Here is a 27,810-nt window from a genome sequence, read left to right as displayed (position 1 = left end):
CGGAGCGCGCTAAAATATAATTTGCGCTCTAGGAGAAGTTTAATACATACTGGTAAGGAATGTCTCAAATATTTATGACCCTATTAAATCCCATAGAATTAATGCTCTAATTATTTTTAAACCTATGTCAGCCATGATGGATGGGGCAGATGACCCACTTTGCACAGTGGACATTAATCTTTGCTGACTGTCAACATTTCGCTTCGATTCTTTTCTTCCAGTCTGCAATTGATTTCAGCCGATGTTTTCCCTGATTCCCACACCCAAGCCCCGAGGTTTGTGAGGAAACAGCCGTGTACCCGGGGCATCCATAGCACTAAAGTGAAAATTAAATTTTTCTAAGAAAATGTAAAAGTCTATGAGAAGCAGAGCATGGTCAAAGTAAGTGCTTCTGCCTCAGCACACAAATGGGGATTATTTCTCAGTTTCGTCATACTTAAAACAAGGCACCCAGTTCCCAGAGTCTGCAAACTATGTGTAAGACATACATGCACAACGTGGATTTAGATGTCGTCAGTTAATGACTAGTCTCTTAACTGCAAAGGAAATGTGGTTAGTGATTTGCATCTATTTGACAGTGTGGTTAGGGATTTCAGCCTTATTTCTGAATGTGTGGTTTGTGTTTCCTGCTTTTTTGTTTTACTTTGAGTCATAGAAAAAGCCACTTATGGAGGCAATTGAATGAAATTGGAAGTGGGATTTGCCTCCCGGCTCATGGCTTGAAGCTCACTGCAGCCCTACTCTCAAGGTTAAAGCCACACTTCTATATCACCAGTGCTTGTTGTGGCACACTTTCTAGTTTAATGTACTGTTAATCTCAGGTCAAGAAGACACCTAGCTGGGAACTCTTCGGCAACACTGGACTGAAAGAGCTAGTCAGGCCATGGAAGCTTGTCTCATGCACTCAACTGAGAAACACACAACATGATTTACCTGCAAATCTAGAGCTACCAGGCTACACAATTGCTTCACAAACATAATGGTGCAAAGCTGCCTGCTGAAGAGGATACCACGTTACTTAAAACATTTTTTGAGACAAACTGATTGCAGGCAATACAGCAAATCACATATATTCCTAATATTAGAGTCGAATTGTTTAAAAACCGTCAACCAATCCAAGCTATGGATAGAGGTAACAAGTGAATGAGGTAGCCGAAAGCCTACAACTGCTACAGTTGTTCGAAAGTAACATTTGTAACACTACAGTTCACCTCAAAGGATCAAAAACTTCGAATGCACCCGAGAAGCCGTGGCATTAACTGGATGACGTAAATTTAGAAGTTAGAAAAAGGCTTAGTGGGTGACATGTAATCATTTCTCGATGAAATGAAAAACCTGAAGATATGGCTAATACATTGAAACATTCGAAATACTGTGCAGGTTCCTACTCTAAATGGGGGCAGAAACATCAGAATGGAACAAACCCTGATATATGAAATCAAAGTAGTAGGATCAGGGTCACAGTGGTGAGCGGGGGGTGTGCATACATGGGCACATTTTTGTAAGCCTGTTCTAACTTTTGCCTCTGTGGAGGGGGTTGGGAGGTCAGGGTGCTAAAGACTGACAGAGCAAGAATCAACTACCTGTTTAGGAACCTTTTTGTCAGGGCTCCTTGCCTTCTCAATGCATGGGGAGAGTACATGCTCTTTGAAATGCGAAATATGGATGATTTAAAGCAGTGCGCCCATACCATAACATCTTGTCTGAAACACAGAGCCAGCCATGTAAGATCTTGTCTTTTCATTCCTTCACTTTTTTGATTCATTCAAAACAGTAACTCCTCAAATTATTGCTGAACATGCTGCTTGAAGCCTGCAGGTTCAAATGTAAACATTTACAAACATTCTAGCCTGAATCACATCTACTATACTCCCTTCTAGCCACCTTTACAAGACTCTCAGATCTATCTGCCTAACGTCAAGGCTAAAGAACGTCCAACCATAAGCCTTTACACTTATGTTTCCTTAAACAGATATTGAGTAATTTCAGGTGGACTTTAACCATGTAAAGAGGTCAATAAATAACAATGGGTTGGCCAGCTAGTTCACCTCCTGGAGCACAAAAAGAAGCATGGTACGAACTACTGACGGGTGAGATCATCTTGATAGCTGCCCAGCACACATTAACTCTAAACTCACCGCACCAGAAAATTCCCTACACTTCCTTATAATCAGTATTTCAATGACCAAAATGGTATCAGTAGTATTTTACAATTTGTCCCAAACCACAAAGCCATTTATCCCTTCGCCACACCATGATATTCCACACAAATGCACTTATGTTGCCAACTATAAAACTCTGTTAAATAAAAAAAAGTACTACAAATTCCTATCACCTACCCGGTGAAACAAATCTGAGGAAAGGGAAGCATTATATCTGGTTCTCATACACTACCATGGCAGATTTATCTTGCATGTATTCAATGTTCCACTATATTCAATACTGTATTCTGTGAACTATGCAATTCTGAATTATGCTCTATGCACGTTGATCTTGTTGCCTGCTTTAGTTAGGCAATAATGATTCCATAACTGTCATGGTGTACCATGTTTTACATACCATGCCTTTTCTTGCTGGACGATCCTTATCCCTTCGGTAATCCCTGCTTAACATCACTCTAGCACGCAAACTGGCCCTAACTTAGAAAACAGTTTGTTTTAAAATACACATTTACTGAAGCCCAAGACACACCATGCACTCACGATTAGTACTCTATAAACAATCCTAAACATATGCACCCAACATATGGTTGTTGTCCCACAATTAGGCTTTCATTGGATTTCCAACAGCACCCTCCACAACATCAAGCACCACTGCTCAATACACACCTTTAAATGGTCACCCTCAGACAGTAAATGATAGACAGAAGTCTTACACCCTCATGTACACAACATGGTATCAGTGTCCTATAGCTGGCAAAATGCTGCAAACCCACAGTACTGCCATTTACTACAGTAACATACACAAAACACCACTCTGATCAAGTAAATTCACTCAACATTGCACCTCAATTACCCACATGGACTTTAATGCATTGTTAGAGAACACTTTACTATGGCTCAGCAATGGACAACTATCCACAAAATTCACAAAAAGACATCAAAGCTCTGCAGCACCCCAACCTATACACACAAGTCTCTCACAAGATGGAGCGGAATTTGCTGTCAAACTGATTGACTCAAACCAATTCTAACCTAAGCACTAAGCATACTCTGTTAAGCTTACAAGCAAAAACCAACAAATCCCAAACACATTCGTGTGATAGCCTTCCCAGATCTGCCCAAAAGGGAGATCAGTTTGAGATATAGCACTACTCAAATGTTTATAACACAACATAGTAACCTAATCTTTATACATGCTAAGGCTCAATCTCATATGCACCACTTGTATTCTTCACCCTAAGATTCTTAACATATTTAAACCAATGGTGCTGTTATAAACAGGGAGGTCTATGCATTGTGAATGGGATGGGTTAAAGTCAAAGGCCCGCATTTCGAGTGGCCTGCTTAGCTGCAACATGTGCACATTTTTTTACCCTTTTTTAGAGATGTCATCAGTGATGTCACTAACCACGTTATGAGTGATGTAATATGTGAGGTCATAAGCAGTGCATTGTGTGGGCGTAAGTTACAGTTAGCTCATATAACTATAACTGCGGAATTTTACTGGTTTTGTACAAGTGAAATCTAAGCCTAATTATAATGTCCCTAGAACCTTTGATTTTTGCAGTGAAATTCTACATTTAAAAAAATTCTATTTCCTAACTATAACATCCCTGTAACTTTTGTTGTTTTCAGTGAATTTCTAAGGTTTTCTTTGATGTTGTTTCCTAACTATAACGTCCCTGTCACCCTTGGTTTAAGGGAATTTTTAAAGGTTTTGTAAAAACTTATTTCCTAACTGTAACCACTAATGTTTGACAGTGAGTGTGTGAGTACATGATTGTCTCAACAAGTCTGTGAGTGGGTGCATTAGTTTTTGAGTGGGTCTGTGAGTAAGTGCATGAGTCTCTGAATGGGTCTGTGAGTGGTGTCTAAGTGGGTGTCTGAGTGAGTGCATGAGTCTCTGAGAGGTTGTGTGAGTGTCTGAGTCTGTCTGTCAGTGAGTGTGTGAGTCTGAGTGGGTCTGTGAGTGGGTGTGTGAGTTTGTAGATCAGTCTGTGAGTGCATGAATCAGCGTCACAGTGGATCTGTGAATGGGTGTATGAGTTCCTCAGTGGGCCTGTGAGTGGGTTCATGAGTCTCTAACTGAGTATGTGAGTGGGTGCGTGAGTGTCTGAGTGGGTCTATGAGAGGGTGTGAGTGGGTCTGTGAGTGGATGTGCGAATCAGTAGGTCTGTGAGTGGATGCGTGAATATGAGTGGGTCTGTGAGTGGGTGAGTGAGTCTGAGTAGTTCTGTGAGTGAGAGTCTGACTAATTCTGTGAGTGGGTGAAAGAGTCTTTGAGTGGGTCTGTGAGTGAAAGCATGAGTCTGTGAGTGGGTCCGTAAATGGGTGTGTGAGTCTCTGAGTGAGTGAGTAAGTGGGTGTGCGGGTCTCTGAGTGGGTCTGTGAGTGCTTGAGTCTCTGAGAGGGTCTGTGAGTGGGTGTGTGAGTGTCTGATTGGGTCTGTGAGTGTGTGCATGAGTGGGTCTTTGAGTGGGTGTATCAGTGGGTGTGAGTGGGCTCATGATTCTCTGAGTGAGTCTGTGAGTGGGTGTCTGAGTGCTCTCTGTTTTGACCTCTTCTGCTCTGTTTTGCTTTTTTTGCTAATTTTCCTTCCAAGTATTGACTTTTTCTGCTCGTGTTTCTACCCTCGTTTTGACTTTACTGCTGTTTTTCTGCCCTCCCTTTTCCCTTTTCTGCTAGTTTTTATGCTTTGTCCTCTGCATAGGGGAGGGAGGCGCTGGAAACCCCATCCCCCAGGATCCGGCCATTATTCGATGGGGGAGGGGGACTACACAGCTCTCTTTCCTGAGTCAATTCCAGCCTGGGGACCCCATCCCCGGCCATGTGTGTCTGGATGTCCTGGTCCCCGACAGGGAACCCAGTGTGCACGATAGGGATTGCGGGTGGAGCCTCAAGCCCATGCAGGAGCCGGCACTGCTGCTGCATGCAGGCAGTTGCTGGAAAGGCAGCCCCCTCCATGCAGGAGCAATAGTTTCACCTCTTTCCCTGCCTGCAACTCTGCCGGCAGGGAAAGAGATGAAACCTCCACTTCCAGCCTGCGGGAGCACTTTGACAGCTCCCGTCCTCTGGAACCGGAGTGTTTGCTTTTGCTTTCCAGCCAAGCAAAAGCAAACAGCTATGTCCAGGGAGTGGGCACACTGGGACATAGAAGCTGCCGGCCCTGGAGGGTGGCGGTCCCCAGGCCCCCCCCTTTACTTTTCAGGCACGGCCCCGGAGCCCTATGTAGCCCGGGTGGAGGACCATGCAGCCCCATTCCTATTGTCTAAAAAGATATTTGGCCCTGGGGAGGTGGTGGTCCTTGGAGGGGTCTGCGCCCTCCCCCCATTAGGTGTTATATAGCCATGGGGTGGTGGTGGCCCCCGGGGCTAGAGGGCGTCCGCACAGCCACCCATCAATGTTTCGTTAGCCCTGGAAGGTAGTGGTCCGTAAGGCTTTTTAGAAGCCTAGGAGGAGAGTCTGCATGCCTCCACCTCTATTATTTGAAACAAAGCCCCAGGGAGGTGGTAGTCCCCGGGGCTCAATGAACCTTAGGAGGGGGACCCATGTGCCTCCCTCCTTTAAAAAAAAATATATTCCCGGCACCTGGCCCACCAAAGGGATCTATTCAAAACAAGCATGAGAGCCAGAAATTTGCTGCTCTGTCGCATTTCCACAGCAAAATTTCAAAATAATGCTTTTTTGCACTGACAGGGTCTCCCTGAGACCCTATGACCAGAGTTAAGGGCTCAGAGTATTCCTACACTGCCCCCTTTTCATTTTACATTTTTTTTTTGTGGGGCTCGGCTGAAGCCGAGTCCCAAGATGGCTGCCAACACTTCCTGGCTGAATTGTTGCCAGCCAATCATATTTTAGCACAGGTACTGTCGGATCATCAGAAGATCTGTGTCCTATATATATACACAATTGGATATTTTTGATAAGTCAAAAACTATTGAACGGATTTACACCAAATAACAAAGAGGGTTCTTTTTGGACCAAGAACTACCATTCTGCCAAACTTGGTGTAATTCTGCCTAGCGGATTGAGCTGTAGCCATGCCTAAAATCTCTAGGGACGTTAGCATGGGGAAAACACTATTTTCCACCCCCCTTTCTGTGGGCCCCCACTTGACGGGTAGCCCTAAAACTTTCCATGCACAACAAGAATCGCCTGCGCACTTTTTTGCGAAAATCTCGTACAGATTGGTCAAATGGTGCCAAAGATATAGGCAAGTAAAAAAACACTTTTCCTATGGAAACATGGTCCTAACTATAACTAACTACTGGCGACCGCAAGGCAGTAAAGGTAAAATAATTATTGTTAAACAATTAATTGCATAATTCTCTGACCTTATGGATAGCCATAGCGGCTCTCAAATCATGCTCTAAGGTGATTTTTTATTTAAATTTTAAACAAGGAGCCTCAGAAGAGGATTGGATTCCTGCACAAAATGCCACGTCGAGCATGGCAGAAGCATCAGTTCCAGTTCAGAGCTGCGAGCTCCTAGGAAGAAACCTTCTTCATTACCTGCATTCAATAGGACATAGAGCCCTTAGCGGCAGGACATGAAAGATATTCCGACAGTCTACACACATTATTCTGTTTATGGTAAAGCAGTGTTAGACTTCTTTTTCATGTCCGTTCTAGTTTTGAATTGCATGTAAATTTTAGTCAGTCCCAGAGAATTGAGTCAGATCATATGGCCCTAGTGACAGAGCTTTAAATCTGAATAAAAGTTAGATCGCTTAACACGTATGCAAAGGCCATTTTTGTCTGAAGGAACTTAAATGGACTACGGTTGATTAAGAAAGATTAAAGGCATGGGAGCAAACTATCGCCGCTGATTTATTTATCTCTCTTACAAGCATGAGCAAAAAAGTTTGATAAGTGGAAATACTGGGAACCCTATTTCATTCCATTTTAAATCTCTTCACTAGATATAGTTATATTACTAAAACGACGTTTGAATAACCGGGATCAGTCTAGTATAATTTGGCTGTAAGGGAAAAAAGAGAAAACATCTTTATTCCAAAAGGCAATTTCTGTAGGTCAATGAAAACAGACTCATCCTCTTAAAGCACTTCGTGCTGAACATAGGAAGCAGTGTGGGAAGCAAAGAGAAAATATTATGAACAGGATCTTGAATCAGATCCGCAGAGAGGTCGAACTAGGACAATTCTGGGATTTTGTTAAAAAAAAACATAACCTCGCAACTGAGGATTTAATGGATGCATTCTCTGCAGAGAAAGGGGAGCACTATGCCACAGAATTATACGTAAATATAGGCCATGGCACCGTGGACCCCCTTCCTCAGGGACTGATCGTTTATTGCTAGACGGATCTAAGCAATTTATCGCAAAATACTTTGAAAGCAGGATTAGAATGAACCAGGTTTTACCTAAAATAAGTGCAGAAATCCTTATTCTGCAGAATCCAAATGGGATTCCCTGTGCTATCTATTTATCAGAAACCTAAACTTAGACAACATCTATGTGCTCCATCTTTAACGAGTGTTATCTTTTCAATATTAATACGGACACTTGGCATGGTTCCACTCTTCATCTAAGGTAGTAACAGCAATTTAGATAATTATGGATTCATTTTTCTACTAGACATGGAGGCAAAATTCAATGCCTCTTTATTGTTGGGCAATCTGAGAGGTTGCGCACATGTCCGCAAATGTATTCACTGGCTTCAGGAGCGTTTCCCTCCTGAAAGCGGTAATACTGCCATTCTAATTGCGCTATCAATGCTGATCAATCGCTCTGCGTGCATTGATTCAAACAGCTGACATGCACGCTTCATACATTTTAAGAAAGCGTTTGACAGCATTGACAGGAATCAATCATGGGTAAAATTAATGACCTGGGGAATCCCACAAAACCTCTTAAAAGGCATTCAAGATCTATATACTGGCACATGGATACAAATCAAATTAGGAAGTACAATAAGCCTTTCAACAAGGATATATACCTAAAAACGGTTTTAAATAGGGGTATGTACGTGCACCACTGTTGTTTAACCTCTACATGTCTGACACTGAAACTTTTGTGTGCTCAAAAATGGCGTGCCCTCCTAAATTAAGCTACACCCCAACTACTATAATCCAGTACACAGACGGCACGGTGTTGCTAGAGTATACTCATTCAATAATTTGGATGTAGATTTATGTGACAAGAGCAACTACACCGAGAATTTTCATAAAATGAAAATTAGTCACAGTTCTTATGCTAAACCCACAGAGAACTGTCAAGAATATGACAGTGGAGGTAGTAAGAGCCAAATTGTTTACCTGCTTTGATTTACGTTCAAAAAGCCTTTCCAGGCTCTAGTGGAAATGGCTATATCTGATCCAATGTAAATTTTACAGGTCGCTTTTGATTTTTCTGGATTCGATGTCCCTATCCCAAATTCGGCTAGAGTTCTGCTTACTAACTGAAGAACTCAAACTGGAGGCAAATTGACGTTGGTGTTGGTCACAAGCCAGAGGGACTGAGGCTGATACTATATAAGTGAGATTTTGGGCTGAGTCACGTGAGAGCCTTTTTACTTCAACAAAACATCCTTGGGCTCTTTCTTTACACTCAGCACTGGAAAATCTGAATTTGTGTGAAGCTTGCAAAAGTGGCTCTCTAAACCTTTTTCAAGAAGCAAATCTCTAACACTGTCGGCCAAAATCAAGAGGCAGATACACTTGCCTTTGTGCCAGAGAAGCATGGTCCATTGGTAGACAATTCATATGTGCAATCAGAACTTCAGAGGAGCTTAGAAAGTTATATTGTTTGGTTCACTAAATTAGCATATGTGCCCCTCCGCTTTAATCTGTCTGATATTGAATAATATTGCCACGCCTGGAAAAGAAAGGAAACAACCCAAAAATGTTAACTCTGTGATTATGACAAAAGTATTCAGGCTCACATCTTGTGTTATTGTCCAGCAGTTAGGACAAAGAGGCGCTATTACTTATCACTGCTTTAGTACATTAAGAATTCAATTAAAACGAATTATATATACTGTCTTGATTGGCATTTGTTAGGTTGTTTTGTTACATTTATGGAATTGCTTGCTCAAAAGATAAAGGACACTAATTAAGTAGGTCTACCATGGTGATATGGGACAATTGTTTGAAGATTTTGTATGTGTAAAAAGGATTGCTGCAACTGTTACATTTTACTGCTTAAAATAACACCCATTTTATAAAAATATAAATATTTCACATTTTAATGTTTGAAATAAGGTTTATAGTTGTATGACCCTTGACTAATCACACCTTTTATATTTTGTAATCAAGGACGGGCGTACTCATTGTGATGCTATTAAAACTGCATCGCTATAATTAACCTACAATAGATTTAATTACTCGCTTACTTTCTGAACACTAGTTAAGCACTTGCCCTTTCTGACACACTTGTCTACACATTGGGGTCTAATACGGTTCATTCCTACTCAAGGGAGGCGCCTTAGGCAGAGGCTTAGAGAAGACACTTTGACCTGGCGATGGAAATAAAAGGAAAGAACCAAAAGGACTGCATTATATCGCGGTACGTATCAACAAAGTGGAACAGCTCTGAACTAGGTGGGTCTACGCAAGCACCGTCTACTCTAAATCCCATCAGTGCGGCTCATCATTTTTTTTTTTTTAAAACCGTTTTTATTGCAGAATCACAGGATAGGCAACGTACATGCACAGTGGCCCTGCACCGCAGACACCAGTGCCGTTTCTTTTCTGTGCCATAAGGCACTCATACACAGCTTGTTAGCCCACATCCCAGAGGCCGGGCAGCGATAACATATGGGTCAGCATACATAATTTATGTCATCCTGTACTGTTGTTTGTATCATCATAGGATGTCTATGATCCGCTTTGAGGTTTGTTTCCCCCGCCCTTCTCCCCCACCCCCCCTGCCCCCCCATCACACCCCTTCCCCCGCTCCTATTCCCCCATCCCCCTCCCTCACCTCCAAACCGTGCCCTCGCCTGCGACTGGATCAGTGCGGCTCATCATGACTGCAGGAGACTGACTATATGCCTGCATCCCAACTTGTGACATCAGATGTTGTCTGATGCAATATTCCTGGATACAGAGCTCACACAATCTGAACTTGAGAGCAAATCAAGCCACGGTCCGGATTCCACCAAGTGACTTGAGAGAATGGACCCATTTACATGAGCAGAAATAAGCTGCCCAGAAAAGAGATCACTTACAGGGAGGACTGGAAATAAGGGGGTCTGAGGAGTAGTGGAAGTCTTTCTTTCTCATAATGTAACCCGTTTAACACCTCTGATGTTCTGTGGGTCTATCCCACACTCCATAAATACAATGAGAAACAAACTAAGATCTGATCAGGGGCAACTAAAAGGGTACCCCCTTGAGGAAGCTTTTACAGAATTAATACAAGCATCAAAAACATCTAGAACACTGTGGTTTTTATCAGATTTGCTAATTTCAGATGCTAATAATTCGAGCCCAGTGACATTTAGAAAGTCTCAGCAAGCCAGACACCAGTTTGGTCCCCAGAAAATAAGTATACAATGAAGGTAATCGTATATCACACTTGTTTCTCTGGTCTGATGAATCAGGATAGACCCACAGAACTGGCAGTGACATCTCTACATACAACCGGGTCTCTCAAGATATCGAAGTGGAAAATATCAATCAGATGTTTTGGAACATAGGGGCAATATGCTCTTGCCTTATCCTATAGGGGCAATATGCTATTGCCTTATCCTAAGGTGTACGGCACAAAACTAAGGCTGCTTACTCGCAAATACAGGTAATCTCTCAGAAGGGACCTAGGCATCCATTTTTTAGTCCCAGTATGGGCAGGACCTCAAAAGTTCTGTCATCGTGGCAGGGTTGTTCATTTTGCTTTACAATGTTTTCCCTATGTCTTTGTGGCATAAAGAAAAGAACATTGGATAGGTGACAGTAAGTATTTTGTCGCCTACGCCTAATTGTCAACAAGTACAATCAGACAAAGAAGAAGGTGGAAAGAGCTTCCCCACATCAACATTTTTAGGTTTCACATCTGAGACACAGTAAGCTATCTGAATGCGAAAGATCTATTGTGAACATACAGTGGACTTACAGCTCGCCCATTGCTTACCACTGGTTGGCTTTATTGCCCCTCTCATGTGCTTGCTTCTTATTCGATAGTTTGCCATCTTCTTCTTGTGTTTCTCTCCCCTAGAACATAGCCTCTTTACCATCATTTTGATTGGCTGACTTGTACCCACTACTCACTTTTAGGGAACGAATTTTGTCTCTTTGGTTTAGCACTCCATGAAAGTGCATTTGTTTTCCAGCTCTCACACGTGTGCCTCTTCCCTGCCACATACCTGTCCCCCTATGCTCCATGTTGTTGTCTCTGTTAAATGCTACTCTTTTTCCCTCTCAAGTGCTTCTCCCCAGACTTCCAGGTGCTCTGTGTTGCTCTCTCAAGAGCCTCTCTCCCGCCTGATGTTGCTCTCTCCTTTGTGAGCTACTCAGCCTCTCTTGTTTGCTTATCTCTCACCACACTCCACCGCCTCCCATTGTTCTCTTAATCCTATGCTTCTCCCTCGCCTGTGTTGCTCTCTCATGCATGGTGCTTTTCCCATCCATCACTGTATGCTCCCCCACCAGCTCCACTGCTGCTCCGCCTACTCTGCAGTCCTTTTTTATTCTGCATTTCCAAGCTTAAAAAAATGCATTTTTGTATTTACTGATCCAAGCAGCATCCGTCATCTTGGATAGGTAAATTAAAAATGAAAAGGAAATTATATCGGCATTAGTCTGTAGGTGATCGAACAGTTGGTCACGTCCTCGATGTTTTGAGTTTGATATTAAGTTGATATTCCAATATTCCATACTTTATATTCCATACTACAGCCACTGCAGTGTCTTGCCGAGCAGCAGTTAAATGATTTAAAAGCTAATATTCAAAGCTAAGGAACCATTATATTATCATTACTATTGTTATTATTAATTATTATATTGTTTTGGTATGCAAATGTTGAGGGATGGCGCTATGGCAAGAGAAAAGGCCTTGTGTCTTAGCATTTAGGTTACGCTGTGAAAGATGGAATATAAACTTCAATACTATCACACAGCGCATACCTAAGAAATATGAAAACTTATAAATCATTATGTATTCATGCACTTTCTTAACAGGATGAAATTGAAGAAAAGATGTATGTGAAGCAGCCGCTTGTACTCTAGTAAATTCTGGAGATCTCTGAGCCTGTATAAAGACATATACTCACACGGATTTCAAAAAAGGTGCATTTCTAGCATAAAATATGCTAATGCAGATTTTCTGCAAATCACCATCTATGTAAATACTTGTGTATACAGATGCATACATTCATAGAAGAGCAAGAATTACTACCATCAAGCCTACTGGCAGAATCTCTGAAGCAAAATAATTGAAATGCTGCCGCTTTCTTCTTAGACCAGGTAATCTTGGTTTGTGGTGGTTTCTAACAGAAGCAGCACACCTCCCCTTGATGCAGAATGAAAATCATTAACTGCTTGCGCTCCTCAATCAGATTGTGCAGGAACAAGAGGAAATCAGTGCTCAGCCAGAAATCCCTGCCTGCAACCACTGTAAATCTGCAGCCCTTGTCCAATAAATCAGCTTGATACCATCTCACCGAGGAATATTTATCCACTGTCCCTATTGGGCGGCCTGATAAGTGCGGGAATGTTATCAGAAAATTTGAAAAAAGACAGCTTGCAGGCTTATACCAGGTAAGAAATGACTTTACACACCTAAAGAAATTCCTAGATTTTGCATGGCTAAGATATTATAATTCCTCAAGTGTCAAAAAAGGTTTTTAGATTAATCTACTGTTACAAAGGCTTCGAGGATCCCTGAAGTGCGATACTGCTTCTTTGTTCTCACATTAAAAAAAAATACCATTAAAAGCAGAAAAAGAATTTAATGGGCATAATGAATCCCTAGGTAGGAATACACTGATGTATTAATGAATATCCCTTCTGTAGTCACAGAATTACGTCAAAACATCAATCTAAATGATAGCAGACGATACTGAGCATGGACCAAGGGGGTCCATTCTTGACACGAAGGATTGTTAGAAACTCACATTTTCGGAACTGAACTTCCGAAGGCCAAGCAGTTCATAGCAATAGTTCAATAAGCCGATGATGCCCAGAGTGTCACAGGCCTGAGTCAACCTGCAATGCTGCAAACTGGAACTCGCCAGTTTCCGCTACCAGAGGCGTGGCTGAAATTATTGCAGCGGGTACAGTAGCATCCGGCCCAGGGATGGGAGGGGCCACTGCAGCGTAATTATGGCGCCCTGTTACTATTCAAGTGTGAAATCAGAGGCAATTTTCTTGGCTTGTGTTACAGAAAAAGGTATCCTTTCTACCCTGCCGTCCACTGTGTCACATATGGCACACTACACCATGTAACAGGTTTCAGCGGATAAGGGGCATTCTTGGTGGCAAAAATGCCTGCCCCCAGCTCCTTGGCTCCAAGAAATAGCAAACTTGACATCATTTACTGCTGATAACTCCTGCTTATGCAAGTCACCTCCTGGAGAACAGCTCTTCAAATATTTCAATGCTGAGATCCCGCTTTTGTCTAATAATTTAGCCGGACTTCCAAATGTCATAACAATATTTTCTCTCAGTTTTTAGATAAAAAGTTACATTTTCTGAACTAACCAACGCACATCAGTGGGCTTTAGTTACATAAGGGAAGCTCGAGGATATTTCCTGCCAGAAATACAAAGACTGATGTTCAGTAAAGCATTTTAATTTCACACAATAATATAGGCCATGTTTGACATTGGAAGTGAGTTAAACACTTCAAATGGGAACACGGAATGAAACCTTAAATAAGTTAAACAAAACTGTTGTGCTGCATTTTTCTCAACAACAAATACAGCAAAGCAAATTTCACATACATAAGAAATAAGGGAGTTCAACGTCTTTTGGACTTTGAAAGTACAGCCCCTATATCGTCCAACACTTTATGACACAAATTGATGCTCGTAGGTTTCTTATATTAACATATTGAACATTTCAAACATTGCAAAAATGGCCATTTTAATCTTTTAAAAGCACATTTTGTCAAGATGGCTTCACTCCTCTTCGCCTGAGTCTTGTATACCCCGACGTCTTGTTTGCACCTTGTCAAAAGTTTTGAAGACCGCTACAGTGCAATGAGATTTGGGGTGGAAATGCAGAGTGGTTTCCTAAGGGTTCCTCTAGCTGGTTATGTTATTTTACAAGCATTTGTACAGCACATTTTTACCATCATTCCCGCAGTGCTTCGGAGTTGGGGGCCCCAATATGGTTCTTGTATTGTCATTGGTAAGTCAATGAGGATAACACTTCCTTTGGTTATACTTGCATTGTCTCGCAATGAAATATGGTAGGTGAGGGCTGGCTAGGGTGGCACTGGCTAGTGCACTGCTTAGTAATGATTCATACTGGACAGTGGTCAGCTAGATGCTGTCATGTGTGCTCCATGAGTATTGAAGTGCGTGCCAAAGGGCTCTGGCCTCATTTAGAGATTGGCAGGCATCCCGTCCGCCCAATTAGGGTGCACAGAAATCATTAGCATCTAACTAGGGCAGAAGGGGCTCCTGCCACATATTGACGGATGTCCCACACCTCCTAAACTCTAAATAAGGCATTTGTTTCTTTCTCCTGGGGTGTTTGGTTGTCCCTTGCTTGGTTGAGGGAGGACGATCAGTCAGGAGGCATCATTAATACATTATACGTTTTTATGTAGTTTTGTTGACCGATCTGCTCTGGGGTAGGAATGTTTAGAAATCCACCTCCAAGGCATCTGTGCCTTAATGTTAAGTTATCTCCTTGTAGGAGCACACTTAGGGCCTGATCGCGAGTTTGGAGGACATGTCACTCCAGCACAAACGTGAGGAATATCCCATCAGCCCTATTACAAGTTTCATTACATCCAATGGAATATGATGGAACTCGTTATATGGCGAACGGGATATGTGCCACGTTTGTGATGGAGTAACCCGTCCGCCAAACTCGTAATCAGGCTATTAGGGAAATATTTTCTTTTCCTTGCTATTATTGCACACTCCTTCCAAATATTAAGATTCATAATTACAAGCAAAAGGCACAAATGACAAATAGTTGATTCCTCTATGTTTGAGATCATTTGCGTTTTAGTCACATACTGCAGTGTCTCAGAGGAACTCTTACCTGCATCACATCCGGTCTGAGCAACGGTTTTTGGCTTAACTTGATGGTCGCGTGCCACTGCTGTTGCGTTTCCTCGTCCTGCGCGTACACCAGGAAGTCCATGTGTCTCAGGGAGCTGTCAAAGGTCTTCGCTGCATACACCACGCCATCCCCGTCTATGCGAAAGTTGGCCGGACTGCTGGTCTCGAACCGTATTCTACTGTTTTCTTTGCAGTCTGTGAACTTCACTGTAAAGATAAAAACACAAGCAATAATGAGTGCACGGCACTTCTGGGGGCACTTAACGTGATGTCTGTGACAACGAAACGCGCGCATTTGGTATTCAAATAGCTTTCGGGCCGCGTGGTATTTTGTTGGAAAAGCGGAGGGTCGCTGGGGAATAAGCGAGGGAGGTCTGCGAGGAATGTCTGAGCCTCTCTAATGGTTGGCCGGGACGCCGGTGGTTGGTGCCTTCGCTTCTGAATATTTTTTTCAGTGGAACATGGCTGGCGACGAGGAGACGACGAGCCCATCTCGTGTGCTGAGTACAAAGAAAAGTCCTAAGTGCACTGCAGAGTGCAGCCCTGAAAGCTTCGCTGCTGTCCCTGGAGAGAAGCACTAGAACATATTGCCTTAATTGGGGTCATCAATCAATCACCGATCTCTTTAAAAAACCGAACACTGAACATTCAAAGCCGGCTAGCAGTTCACGGTGTAGCTAGCAATCGTGTGTGTGCCTGGCTTTCTGTGTTCGTTATGCTTGTATTGACCCAAGTTGGCTTAGGTATAAACGGTAAGGAAAGATGGCGAGAGGAGCACATATTTTAGTACTGGAGGAAGCCAAGCATTCGTAAAGCTGGATTTCATAGGTCAAACTGTCAGCACCACTGAGATGACTGCATCATACCACCATTCAAAAGGCAGATAAAGCACTTACATACTTAGGTGAAAGACAAAGCCAGGAAAGATAAAAAGAGAACGGGAATGCAGAGCAGCGGTTACCATACTTGGTATAAAGAAGAGGAGACCACCGGCCTATGAAAAACAAGCATTGGCCAAGCCAATAAGTCTCACGTTTGGGACCTATTGGCTTTGCAAATGGCTTTTAGTTATGCTGAAGTGCAAACCTGATACGCAAGAGAGGAGAAACAATAGATGACAGAGTAACATGGCACAGGCGGGGGAGAGGTGCATAGGTGAGAAAGCTATGGGGGAAAGTACACAAGCACAACATGGAGGGGGTGGTGAGTAGCACACTTGTGATAGAAAGCAACATGGATTACAGAGGGCGAGAAGTATATGAAGGAGAAAGCTGGAAAACACATACACTCCCATGGGGTGCTTAACCCAGGAGAAAAGAATTGTGCTTGAAAAGCAAGCAGGGGAAGCATAAGAGCAAGCCAACCAAAAGAAATGGTTAAGAGGCTATTCTCCTTAGAAAGGACAAACACAAAAATAACCAGCTGGAACAAGAAGCAGGCAAATGCAAGTGACAGGAAAGCCAACAAAAGGTAAGTAAAGGGTGTGCTACAAACTGATGTATGTTCCTGGTGAGCGCACAATATGTTTTGCAACAGACAGCGCATGTACTGTCTAGTAGGCGTGACCTAAAAAAAAGTAAGGTTATAAGTGACTTGGTAATAAACATTGGCAAAGCCGATACGTGGGGCCTTGGCAAGCCGTTTTTTAAATCCACATTTCTTTGTAAATATATGCAGCAATAATTTGTTTGTAAACAACCCGGAAGCCAGGTTACTAGATAAACAAGTGGACTGCCCTCGAATAGGTTCCAGTCAGATTCCTGCATTGCTAAATGCAGATTACACTGTCTTATTGGCTAGAACTGCCCTGGGTCTTCAGACATTGCTTGATGGAGCATTATCATATATAAATAGTCTCAACCTTTCTACCAATTATGGTAAATCACAGGTAATGGTGGTGGGACCTAAAAGGACCAAGTCAAGACATTTTCACGTTCAGGCCAATTGGTTGTCCAGGGTCCGGACCTATACATATCTAGGAGTCATTTTTGATGATCAATCTATGTGGGCCCGTCTGATTAAATCCAAGAGATTAGCTTTGTCCAGATTCATAGGTTCACTTTTTTCTTTCTGTGCTCGAATTGGAAGCAAACTATTGGGTGCTCTGATTAAGATTTATTGGCCAAATCTGTCTCAGTCGCTGGTTATGACAGCGATGTATGGGGTTATTAAACTCAAGTGAACTCCAAGTGGAGGAAGATGGGTTTTGCAGGCATCTGTTGGCGGCTCCCGCCTCTACTCCTGTTTTCATGGTCCACGAGGAGCTAGGGTTGCCTTATCTGTTGGATCTCATTGCCCTACATCCCCCTATTAGGTTGCTTACCATTTGGGTGCGTCCAGAGAACCCTACTCCCTACCTAAGTAGGGAGATAGTCAAGGGTTCTTGGAGCTGGAGGGGTAGAGGTCCGTCAAATGCCTGACATATATTTGGGACACTTTTGCCAAGTTAGGTAGACCTACCCTGCTTGAGTCGCCATCCACTATCTTGAAGGGAGACACCTTTTGGACACAGTACAATTTTTACAATGATGGAAAACTGAGAAGGAGGGTATGGAGCTATAGAAACCCTTGGTAAGAGGTTATGCACTGATTGTTACATGTCCTGGCACTGGACCTTACTTGCTTAGTACCCTAATGTTATCACGATTCCTCCTTACCACATTTAGGTTTAACCAATTCCACACGTTGTTGGCTTTTCCGAAACTTGGCGTGTGGAGTACGCAGCTGAGCCCTTGTACTTGTAACGATTTATCTCCCCAGGACCTTTTGCAGTTTCTATTTTTCTGTGGTTTTGAAGACATCTGTCGTAGGACATTCTTGCTGCATTTACGGGCATCTTAGCATTCTGTTCAGGTAAAGCCCGATCTTATGAATCTACAGTTACTCCCGGATATAAATATAACTCATTTTGTTGATTGCTTTCTGGACGCATCGTTGAGGCTGAGAAAGACACTTGTCGAGGGGCCTGGAATTCTTACCTGAATGTCTTACACTCTATTGGGGTGAGTCAGTTTCATATATAATGCACTTTATCCTGCCCTATCGTTTCTGGCTAATTTAATATGTTTTTAAACCTTCTGGCACGTTTATTAATTTGCCAAATGTGCACAATAAGTCTCCTTAGAGCACATTTAGCTGGACTTAAATGTGGTGGTATTTTATATTGTGACTGTTGTTTGTACAGTATTATTGTTGGGATGACAAAGAAGGTACTGTTTTAGGTATGACTGATTCAAATGATTATTATACCTCCTTAATATGTATAGTATGTCCCCTTCAGTGTTTAACTGTGCAAATTGATTACTGCCAAGATAATTTACTCTAGGCATGATCAAACTTTTTTTTGCAGTTTTTGGATTTGGATGTATTTTGTTTTTATTGAATGATGTATGTAATTATGCTTCATGTATTTTTATAGTCTTGTTAGACCAAAGAAAGTTATTTTGATGATGATATGCAGCAATAAATTAGAAATGCTACTCTCCTAAAGTGGTGTGCATGTGTTTACAACAATCTGTAAAAAATGACCCATCGCAAACAAAAATAAGAGAAAATAGAAATGAAAGAAGAAATTAAAGCATTGATTGGCCCAGAACCCTTGTCACTAAAGTGGACACCTTTCGAGGTGGATGGGAACATGCGAGAATAAGAGACACTCACAGTAAAAAAAAGCCAATGACCATCAATCCAAGGCTGCATGTCGAGATGGGTAAAATCAAAATTAAAATGGCACACGAACAGACTAATAAATGAAGAGGGATTATTAAAAACCCTTGTATCTATAATTGCATACATTTATTTTTACATTCTTTTTTTACAGAAAACATGAGGTGGGCAAAACAGCCCACACTTTGTCTAGGCAAGATCGAAGAATCACAGCACTCTCTTTTTCTCTTGCCACCTCCCTGGTTTAGATCTCACATTAAGAGGTTTTTGGTGCACCGTAGCTGAACTTGCAAATAAAGTAATATATATGTGTATGTACGTTTCAAGTTCATGATTTGAACAATCAGAACAATCTGCTGAGATTTGTCTATAATAGCGAAAATAGAAAAGTGTGTTTCATACAAAATCTATGGAACATTCCCAAATTTTGTGAGTATAAACACATATTTTGAATGGTGAATCCTGCAATGGAATTTCACTTGAACTACTTCTGCAATTGCATGAGTAAGAGTGTTTCAACTCTTTGGGGTCTATTAGGATGGCGGTCGGAAAATCTCCTCGACCGCCATGGTAGCGGGAAAAGACCGTCCGCAAGGACCGCGGCATAACCGCCGGTCCAATTAGGATGCTCCGCAGTCGAAATCCGACCGCAGCGGTCGGATTCTGGCGATTAACATTGCGACGGTTGCTGCTGCCCGCAGCACCGCCGCGGTGTGAAAAGGAGCAAGTCATGCATGTCACTGGACTGCATGGTAGGCACTGCACAGTACAGGGGCATGTAGGGGGGTACCATGGGGACCCCCTCAGTCAAGTCAAGTCAAGTCAAGTCATAAAATTTGTATAGCGCACTACATACCCAGAGGGTTTCAAGGCGCTTAGGAAGGGGAGGAGGATTATTTGTCAAATATCCAAGTTTTAAGCTGCTTTCTGAACGCTAGGTGGTTCTGGGTGAGGCGAAGGTAAGCGGGGAGTGAGTTCCATGTTTTAGCAGCCAGGTATGAGAAGGATCTGCCTCCCATGGTGGTCCTGTTGATGCGGGGTACAGTGGCGAGGGCTTGGCTGGAAGAACGAAGTTGGCGGGAGGGGGTGTAGAAGGACATTCGAGAGTTGAGGCAATCTGGTCCGATGTCGTAGAGTGCTTTGTGTGCGTGGGTAAGCAGTCGGAAAGTGATTCTCTTATTGACGGGTAGCCAGTGGAGGTCTTTAAGGTGATCAGAGATGTGTTCGTTGCGTGGGATGTCTAATATGAGCCTGGCTGAGGCGTTTTGGATTCGTTGGAGTTTCTTCTGGAGTTTAGCGGTGGTACCTGCGTAGAGGGTGTTTCCGTAGTCCAGTCGGCTCGTGACCAGAGCGTGGGTGACTGTTTTCCTTGTTTCGGAGGGGATCCAGCGAAATGTTTTTCTGAGCATGCGAAGAATGTTGAAGCAGGAAGAGGATACGGCGCTGACTTGTCTGTTCATTGAGAGTGAAGAATCCAGGATGACTCCAAGGTTCCGTGCGTGGTCTGTCGGGATGGGTGCTTTTCCGAGGGCTTCCGGCCACCAGGAGTCGTCCCATGCAGAGGGGGATGTGCCTAAGATGAGGACTTCTGTTTTGTCTGAGTTCAGTTTCAGACGGCTTTGTTTCATCCATTCGGCAACTTCTTTCATTCCTTCGTGTAGGTTTGTTTTGGCGGTGCTGGGATCATTGGTGAGGGAAAGGATCAGTTGAGTGTCATCCGCGTAAGAGATGATGTTGAGGTTGTGTTGGCGTGCGATGGCCGCGAGGGGGCTCATGTATACGTTGAAGAGGGTGGGACTGAGTGAGGATCCTTGAGGTACGCCGCAGATGACTTCAGAGGCCTCGGACTTGAATGGAGGAAGGCGGACTCTCTGGGTTCTTCCGGTGAGGAACGAGGTGATCCATTCAAGTGCTTTTCCTTGAATTCCGATGTTATTGAGGCGTTGTAGAAGGGTGCTGTGGCAGACTGTGTCGAATGCTGCAGAGAGGTCGAGGAGGATGAGGGCGACTGTGTCTCCATTGTCCAGTAGAGTTCGAATGTCGTCTGTTGCTGCGATGAGGGCGGTCTCAGTGCTGTGTTTTGCTCGGAAGCCAGATTGTGAGGGGTCGAGGGATTTGTTGGCTTCGAGGAAGGCGGCGAGCTGGTTGTTGACGGCTTTCTCGATGACTTTGGCTGGGAATGGAAGAAGTGAGATGGGGCGGTAATTTTTGAGTTCGGTGGGGTCCGCTGTTGGTTTTTTCAGAAGGGCGGTGAGTTCAGCGTGTTTCCAGTCTTCTGGGAAGGTAGCGGAGTTGAAGGAGAAGTTGATGACGTCTCGGAGGTGCGGTGCTATGACGGAGTCTGCTTTGTTGAAGATGTGGTGAGGGCATGGGTCTGTGGGGGATCCTGAGTGGATGGAATTCATCAGGCGGGTGGTGTCCTCAGTGGAGATTGGGTTCCAGGCGTTAAGGGTGTTCACGGGGGGAAGATGTTCAGCAGATGGTAGGGTGGGTTGGTTTCCGGGATGGTTGTCAAAGCTGTTGTGGATGTCTGCAATCTTGTTGTGGAAAAAAGAGGCTAGGGAGTCGCAGAGGGTTTGAGAGGGGGTGATGTCGTTGGCGTTGGCCGAGGGATTGGAAAATTCCTTGACGATGTTGAAAAGTTCCTTGCTGTTGTGGGCGTTGTTGTCAAGTCGATCCTTGAATGCTGTTTTCTTGGCTTTTCGGATCAGTTGGTGGTGAGTGCGGGTGGCGCTTTTGAAGGCGTCCTTGGTGCTGGTGGTTGGGTCTTTTTTCCAGGCCTTTTCAAGGGAGCGGCAGAGTTTCTTGGACTTCTTGAGATCATCGTTGAACCATGAGGTTTTCTTGCTGCCAGGTTTGCTTTGACGTTTTTTCAGTGGAGCTAAGGTGTCGGCGGTGTTGGTTAACCATAGGGTGAGGTTGGCGGCGGCTTCGTTGGCGTTAGATGAGAGGGCTGGGGAGTTTCGAAGAAGCGATGCGGAGATTTGGTCTGTGGTGATTTTGTTCCAGTTTCTTTGCAGGGTAGGTTGGGAGTGGTTGATGGGTTTCGGCTTGTTGTAGGAGAAGTGAACGCAGCTGTGGTCGGTCCATAGGAGCTCCGTAGTGTGGCTGAAGGAGACATGATTGCTGGAGGTGAAGATGGGGTCGAGTGTGTGACCTGCGATGTGGGTGGGGGAAGTGACTAGTTGTTTAAGTCCGAGGTTGGCGAGGTTGTCCACGAGGGTGGCGGTGTTGTGGTTGTTTATCTTTTCAAGGTGAAAGTTGAGGTCTCCCAGAAGGATGTAGTCTTTGGAGGGGAGCGCGTGAGGGGTGATGAAGTCCGTGATGTCTTCACTGAATTTTGCGCGGGGTCCTGGTGGTCTGTAGAGGAGAGTGCCTCTGAGTGTTGTTTTGGGGTCGATGTGGATCTGGAAGTGAAGGTGTTCTGAGTTGGCGAGGTTGGCATCAGAGCTGGTTGAGATGCGGATTGTTTTCTTATGGACGATAGCGATTCCTCCTCCTGTGTGGCTGGTACGGTCTTTGCGAGTGATCTTATAATTTTCAGGGATGGCAATGGTGATGTCTGGTGCGGAGGAAGCGTTCATCCATGTTTCCGTTAGGAAGGCGATGTCTGGAGAAATGGTGTCTAGTAGATTCCATAGGTCAATGGCGTGTCTGTGGACCGAGCGGGTGTTGAGAAGGATGCATTGTAGGTGGTTGGGGTCGGGAGTCTGTGGTGTGGTCGTAGCGGAGATGTTGTCGGTGCCGCTGAATTTGCAGGAGTAGCAGGAGAAAGGTCCATGGGTGTGTCCGGGAGCGGCTTGGACGCAGTTGGGGATGCGACCGGGGTTAAGGGCTAGGAGGGTGGCGGCATCGTAGGTAATGCGGGAGGGCTGGGCAGCGCGAGGGGCAGGGGGTCTGGCGCTGGGCGCGGTCCAGGCGCGGACGGGCGTAGACGGGCTTACCTTTGGCGCACCTTCGGCGCGGGTTGGGCGCGGGCGCTGCGCGTGAACGCTGCGCGCAAGTGCGACTGTCATATATGGATACTGGGAAGGGGAGGGGCGAGGGGGTGGTCAGCTGGGAGGCGGGAGCGGGGAGGGGCTGAGGTCAGGGAGGTTAAACAACAACAACACCAGTGCGATTAAAATGGCCGCAATCGGAATAGCTTCGAGTGCAAGCGCACCTTGGCAGCTAAGCGCTATGGAGAGTTACTTGGCACTAGAAAGCTACAGTGTAGCAATGCGACGCCGTCGAGCGCGTGCAGATAGAAATAAAAGCAGATCCAAATTAGGTAGGGCAGTCTAGCGCTACGATCTGTGGGCAGGTTAAGTGGCAAAGCAGTCAAGCGCTACAATCAGGTTTAAATGCAATTAATCTGCGCAGGTAAAATGCAATAAGTTGTGCAAGCAAGGCAGGAAGCACTTATCGGTCTGGCGGTAAGGGCAGCAGGGAGCAGCGTTGGGAGCGACCTCTTCTGCGAGGAGCAGGGCGGTCACAGCGTTCGGGCGGAAGGGAGAGGAGTGCAGTATCCGTGGGAGGGGGTGGTCAGCTGGGAGGCGGGAGCGGGGAGGGGCTGAGGTCAGGGAGGTTAAACAACAACAACACCAGTGCGATTAAAATGGCCGCAATCGGAATAGCTTCGAGTGCAAGCGCACCTTGGCAGCTAAGCGCTATGGAGAGTTACTTGGCACTAGAAAGCTACAGTGTAGCAATGCGACGCCGTCGAGCGCGTGCAGATAGAAATAAAAGCAGATCCAAATTAGGTAGGGCAGTCTAGCGCTACGATCTGTGGGCAGGTTAAGTGGCAAAGCAGTCAAGCGCTACAATCAGGTTTAAATGCAATTAATCTGCGCAGGTAAAATGCAATAAGTTGTGCAAGCAAGGCAGGAAGCACTTATCGGTCTGGCGGTAAGGGCAGCAGGGAGCAGCGTTGGGAGCGACCTCTTCTGCGAGGAGCAGGGCGGTCACAGCGTTCGGGCGGAAGGGAGAGGAGTGCAGTATCCGTGGGAGGGGGTGGTCAGCTGGGAGGCGGGAGCGGGGAGGGGCTGAGGTCAGGGAGGTTAAACAACAACAACACCAGTGCGATTAAAATGGCCGCAATCGGAATAGCTTCGAGTGCAAGCGCACCTTGGCAGCTAAGCGCTATGGAGAGTTACTTGGCACTAGAAAGCTACAGTGTAGCAATGCGACGCCGTCGAGCGCGTGCAGATAGAAATAAAAGCAGATCCAAATTAGGTAGGGCAGTCTAGCGCTACGATCTGTGGGCAGGTTAAGTGGCAAAGCAGTCAAGCGCTACAATCAGGTTTAAATGCAATTAATCTGCGCAGGTAAAATGCAATAAGTTGTGCAAGCAAGGCAGGAAGCACTTATCGGTCTGGCGGTAAGGGCAGCAGGGAGCAGCGTTGGGAGCGACCTCTTCTGCGAGGAGCAGGGCGGTCACAGCGTTCGGGCGGAAGGGAGAGGAGTGCAGTATCCGTGGGAGGGGGTGGTCAGCTGGGAGGCGGGAGCGGGGAGGGGCTGAGGTCAGGGAGGTTAAACAACAACAACACCAGTGCGATTAAAATGGCCGCAATCGGAATAGCTTCGAGTGCAAGCGCACCTTGGCAGCTAAGCGCTATGGAGAGTTACTTGGCACTAGAAAGCTACAGTGTAGCAATGCGACGCCGTCGAGCGCGTGCAGATAGAAATAAAAGCAGATCCAAATTAGGTAGGGCAGTCTAGCGCTACGATCTGTGGGCAGGTTAAGTGGCAAAGCAGTCAAGCGCTACAATCAGGTTTAAATGCAATTAATCTGCGCAGGTAAAATGCAATAAGTTGTGCAAGCAAGGCAGGAAGCACTTATCGGTCTGGCGGTAAGGGCAGCAGGGAGCAGCGTTGGGAGCGACCTCTTCTGCGAGGAGCAGGGCGGTCACAGCGTTCGGGCGGAAGGGAGAGGAGTGCAGTATCCGTGGGAGGGGGTGGTCAGCTGGGAGGCGGGAGCGGGGAGGGGCTGAGGTCAGGGAGGTTAAACAACAACAACACCAGTGCGATTAAAATGGCCGCAATCGGAATAGCTTCGAGTGCAAGCGCACCTTGGCAGCTAAGCGCTATGGAGAGTTACTTGGCACTAGAAAGCTACAGTGTAGCAATGCGACGCCGTCGAGCGCGTGCAGATAGAAATAAAAGCAGATCCAAATTAGGTAGGGCAGTCTAGCGCTACGATCTGTGGGCAGGTTAAGTGGCAAAGCAGTCAAGCGCTACAATCAGGTTTAAATGCAATTAATCTGCGCAGGTAAAATGCAATAAGTTGTGCAAGCAAGGCAGGAAGCACTTATCGGTCTGGCGGTAAGGGCAGCAGGGAGCAGCGTTGGGAGCGACCTCTTCTGCGAGGAGCAGGGCGGTCACAGCGTTCGGGCGGAAGGGAGAGGAGTGCAGTATCCGTGGGAGGGGGTGGTCAGCTGGGAGGCGGGAGCGGGGAGGGGCTGAGGTCAGGGAGGTTAAACAACAACAACACCAGTGCGATTAAAATGGCCGCAATCGGAATAGCTTCGAGTGCAAGCGCACCTTGGCAGCTAAGCGCTATGGAGAGTTACTTGGCACTAGAAAGCTACAGTGTAGCAATGCGACGCCGTCGAGCGCGTGCAGATAGAAATAAAAGCAGATCCAAATTAGGTAGGGCAGTCTAGCGCTACGATCTGTGGGCAGGTTAAGTGGCAAAGCAGTCAAGCGCTACAATCAGGTTTAAATGCAATTAATCTGCGCAGGTAAAATGCAATAAGTTGTGCAAGCAAGGCAGGAAGCACTTATCGGTCTGGCGGTAAGGGCAGCAGGGAGCAGCGTTGGGAGCGACCTCTTCTGCGAGGAGCAGGGCGGTCACAGCGTTCGGGCGGAAGGGAGAGGAGTGCAGTATCCGTGGGAGGGGGTGGTCAGCTGGGAGGCGGGAGCGGGGAGGGGCTGAGGTCAGGGAGGTTAAACAACAACAACACCAGTGCGATTAAAATGGCCGCAATCGGAATAGCTTCGAGTGCAAGCGCACCTTGGCAGCTAAGCGCTATGGAGAGTTACTTGGCACTAGAAAGCTACAGTGTAGCAATGCGACGCCGTCGAGCGCGTGCAGATAGAAATAAAAGCAGATCCAAATTAGGTAGGGCAGTCTAGCGCTACGATCTGTGGGCAGGTTAAGTGGCAAAGCAGTCAAGCGCTACAATCAGGTTTAAATGCAATTAATCTGCGCAGGTAAAATGCAATAAGTTGTGCAAGCAAGGCAGGAAGCACTTATCGGTCTGGCGGTAAGGGCAGCAGGGAGCAGCGTTGGGAGCGACCTCTTCTGCGAGGAGCAGGGCGGTCACAGCGTTCGGGCGGAAGGGAGAGGAGTGCAGTATCCGTGGGAGGGGGTGGTCAGCTGGGAGGCGGGAGCGGGGAGGGGCTGAGGTCAGGGAGGTTAAACAACAACAACACCAGTGCGATTAAAATGGCCGCAATCGGAATAGCTTCGAGTGCAAGCGCACCTTGGCAGCTAAGCGCTATGGAGAGTTACTTGGCACTAGAAAGCTACAGTGTAGCAATGCGACGCCGTCGAGCGCGTGCAGATAGAAATAAAAGCAGATCCAAATTAGGTAGGGCAGTCTAGCGCTACGATCTGTGGGCAGGTTAAGTGGCAAAGCAGTCAAGCGCTACAATCAGGTTTAAATGCAATTAATCTGCGCAGGTAAAATGCAATAAGTTGTGCAAGCAAGGCAGGAAGCACTTATCGGTCTGGCGGTAAGGGCAGCAGGGAGCAGCGTTGGGAGCGACCTCTTCTGCGAGGAGCAGGGCGGTCACCCACACTACCCCCCAACACATTGGGGGCCCGCAATGGTACCCTGGAACATGTCTCCGCATGCTTATCCATGGCAGTTCCACCGCAGCGGAAAGGCTGGCTACCGCCGGCATCATAATCGTGCTGGCGGTGCTTGGCCCTGATCCACAACAATTGTAGCGGTCCAGCTCCGCCCGCCAGGCAAGCGGCGGACTGCAACCAGCGGAAAAGTGGCGGGAGGAAAATCACACCGCAATCGGACCGGCGGTTTTCCGGGTTTCGATGGTGGGCGGATGGCCGCTGCCGGTCCGGCGGTGCACCGCCGGCGGACATACCCTGCCATCTTAATAGACCCCTTTATTTTTTGAGGTGCTTCTGAATTGAGAATATGAACATATCAAAGGGCAGTTCAGTGTTATCTACAACTGTCGTGTACAGATTAACCAAGACCAAATGGTTCGAACCTGGGGTTAATGAGAAGTCTGTTTCTTCAACTGAGTTGCCAAACAATTCTTCATTAAGCCTGAATTTGCCTAAATGCCCTATATTTAAGGCTAGAACATTTTCCTTCACTTAATTTGGGGAGACTCAACAGGCAATATTGTGTAAAAGGCTTCTATATCTAATGGAAATGGACTGTAGATAACATATGAATAGGCGGTGAAGAAGAAAAACGTGGACATCATAATTTAAACAAGCATTTGCAATGCAACAGGTCTCGCATTACTAAAAGTGTGAGTTATTGGTGTTGCATAATTATTTGCAAAGCCAATAGCTCAACCTTTCAGTAATGCGAGACTGATTGCATTGCAAATGCTTTACCTTTGGTATAATCGCGGCACCCGCGCTTTACTTTTAATGTTATAAGTAAAGCGCGGGTGCCGCGATTATACCAAAAGTAAAGAAATATATGTTTTTTTCTATTCCTTTACTTTTGGTATAATCGCGGCACCGCGCTTTACTTATAACATTAAAAGTAAAGCGCGGGTGCCGCGATTATACCAAAAGTAAAGAAATAGAAAAAAAAAT

General features: G+C 45.5%; 1 protein-coding gene across 2 annotated transcripts in view; it reads right to left on the bottom strand.

The window, feature by feature from the left end:
* The window catches only part of CDH2 (cadherin 2), a 312,962-nt gene that overhangs the window by 70,644 nt on the left and 214,508 nt on the right, over positions 1–27,810 (bottom strand). For both annotated transcript variants that reach the window (XM_085605715.1, XM_085605714.1), the window contains exon 3: positions 15,340–15,566. In XM_085605715.1, the coding sequence (XP_085461841.1) occupies positions 15,340–15,566 (227 nt within the window). The remainder of the gene's footprint in view (positions 1–15,339; positions 15,567–27,810) is intronic.

This window comes from Triturus cristatus, chromosome 5_1 (assembly GCF_964204655.1).
Source record: "Triturus cristatus chromosome 5_1, aTriCri1.1, whole genome shotgun sequence".
Classification (NCBI taxonomy): domain Eukaryota; kingdom Metazoa; phylum Chordata; class Amphibia; order Caudata; family Salamandridae; genus Triturus; species Triturus cristatus.
This window is presented reverse-complemented; position numbering and strand designations above follow the sequence as displayed.